The sequence below is a fragment of the Gekko japonicus genome, unplaced genomic scaffold (assembly GCF_001447785.1).
Source record: "Gekko japonicus isolate JY-2015 unplaced genomic scaffold, Gekko_japonicus_V1.1 scaffold3758, whole genome shotgun sequence".
Lineage (NCBI taxonomy): Eukaryota > Metazoa > Chordata > Lepidosauria > Squamata > Gekkonidae > Gekko > Gekko japonicus.
Window position 1 is genome coordinate 5,078 of NW_015165936.1, and position 1,522 is coordinate 6,599.

The 1,522-nt window shown below is 42.9% G+C and overlaps 1 protein-coding gene across 1 annotated transcript in view; it reads left to right on the plus strand.

Annotated features, from left to right (window-relative positions):
• Positions 1 to 1,522, plus strand: part of LOC107110635 (C-factor-like) — a 14,097-nt gene that overhangs the window by 2,047 nt on the left and 10,528 nt on the right. The window contains exon 2 of the mRNA XM_015411435.1: positions 34 to 85. Within this exon, the coding sequence (XP_015266921.1) occupies positions 34 to 85 (52 nt within the window). The remainder of the gene's footprint in view (positions 1 to 33; positions 86 to 1,522) is intronic.

The following is a 1,522-nucleotide window of genomic DNA, read 5'->3' on the forward strand; positions in this document are numbered from 1 at the left end:
TAATTATAAATCTCTGGCTTTGGTCTCTTTCAGGAGTTGAAGAAGTTGGCTGCTCAACATCATGAAGTGAAGATCATCCCCCTCGGTATGTGCGTGCCCTCTCCCCCTTCTCTCTCTTTTTAAATGATGCAGCAAGAGCTGAGATTCTGGGTTGAGGAGGGGCGGGGCGGGGCAGGGCCTTCCACATGTCTCTGCTGGCCACGTTTCTGCTGCTCAGCCACTCCCCCCCCCAAATCAACTTCAAACAGAATTAAAATGGTGATTGTAGTTAGTAATTTCCCAACCCGGAGCTGGCAACCCAAGTTACCAGCTCTTCTGGTTCCGGGGAAAATGATTATTGCTTTCCACTTTATATCCAAAGCAATTGTTCATTTTTTTAAAGAATTATTTTTATTATTGTAAAACTGAAGTCGATGATAATAAAAATGATTTTGATTACAGACCCTGTAAAGAAAAAAAGCGGTGATTAATCCCTCCAGACAAAACGCATTGATTAAGATCAATACAATAATGCCACAGCCAGTATGCATCTGTAGGAAGTAAAGGAATAAATGTAAAGGCGCATTTTGACATTCTATATTGGATAGGCCAACACTGCAATAATTTCTTTAAAAAAACCTAGCTACAAGTTGGATTGCAGGTGGTTGCAACGAATTGTTCACTTTTGGAGGTCAGAGGTCAAGCTCTGCTTGGTTCCCATGCACACGGTGTTCCCCAAATGAGTGCATCCTGGTTAGGAGTTCTACAGCAATCCCAGCTACTCCTGATGGACTTTTGCTGAGACCACTGTTAGTGTATGCCCCGTCCTGGGTGGCCCAGGGTAGCCCGATCTCATCAGATCTTGGAAACTAAGCAGGGCTGACGCTGGTTAGTTCTTGGATGGGAAACCCCTAAGAAAGTCCAGGGTCCCTTTGAGTCAAAAGAACAGCAAGATAAGAAAGGAAGGATCTGAACATTCTGTTCACTAAGTGCATCTGTTACTGTGGAATTTAATATAGAAAAATATCCACATTTTCTTTGCACCTGCACATTATGAAAACAATCTTGAAACAGGTTTAATAGTTGGTTAATTTAAAGTTATTTCTCACACTTCTTTCCAAAAGTTTAAATAAGTTTGTTTGCACTGTGACTGTATTGTATTTTATTATACTGTTGCATATTGAATTATCAATAACATTTATTTAAATTTTAAAGGAAGGAAGGAAGGAAGGAAGCCCAGGGTTGCGACACAGAGGCAGGCAATGGCAAACCACCTCTGTCCATCTCTTGCCTTGAAAAGCTTATTGTAGTGGTCCCCCTCCTTCCTGAGTCTGTGGGCACCTTTGGAATTCTGACATGGGGTGGTGGGCAGAACTACAAAATGGCTGCCACAGGCGGGCGTGCCACACACACAGAGGAAGCCAAGTGCAGGGGAGAAGAGGGTGAGAGAGAAGAAAACAAAACACTATGGTGGCAATGAAGCAATGTTATTTTAATCTGCATAGCCAGCCAGATCTTCAGTGGCCAATCAGAAGCCCTGCTT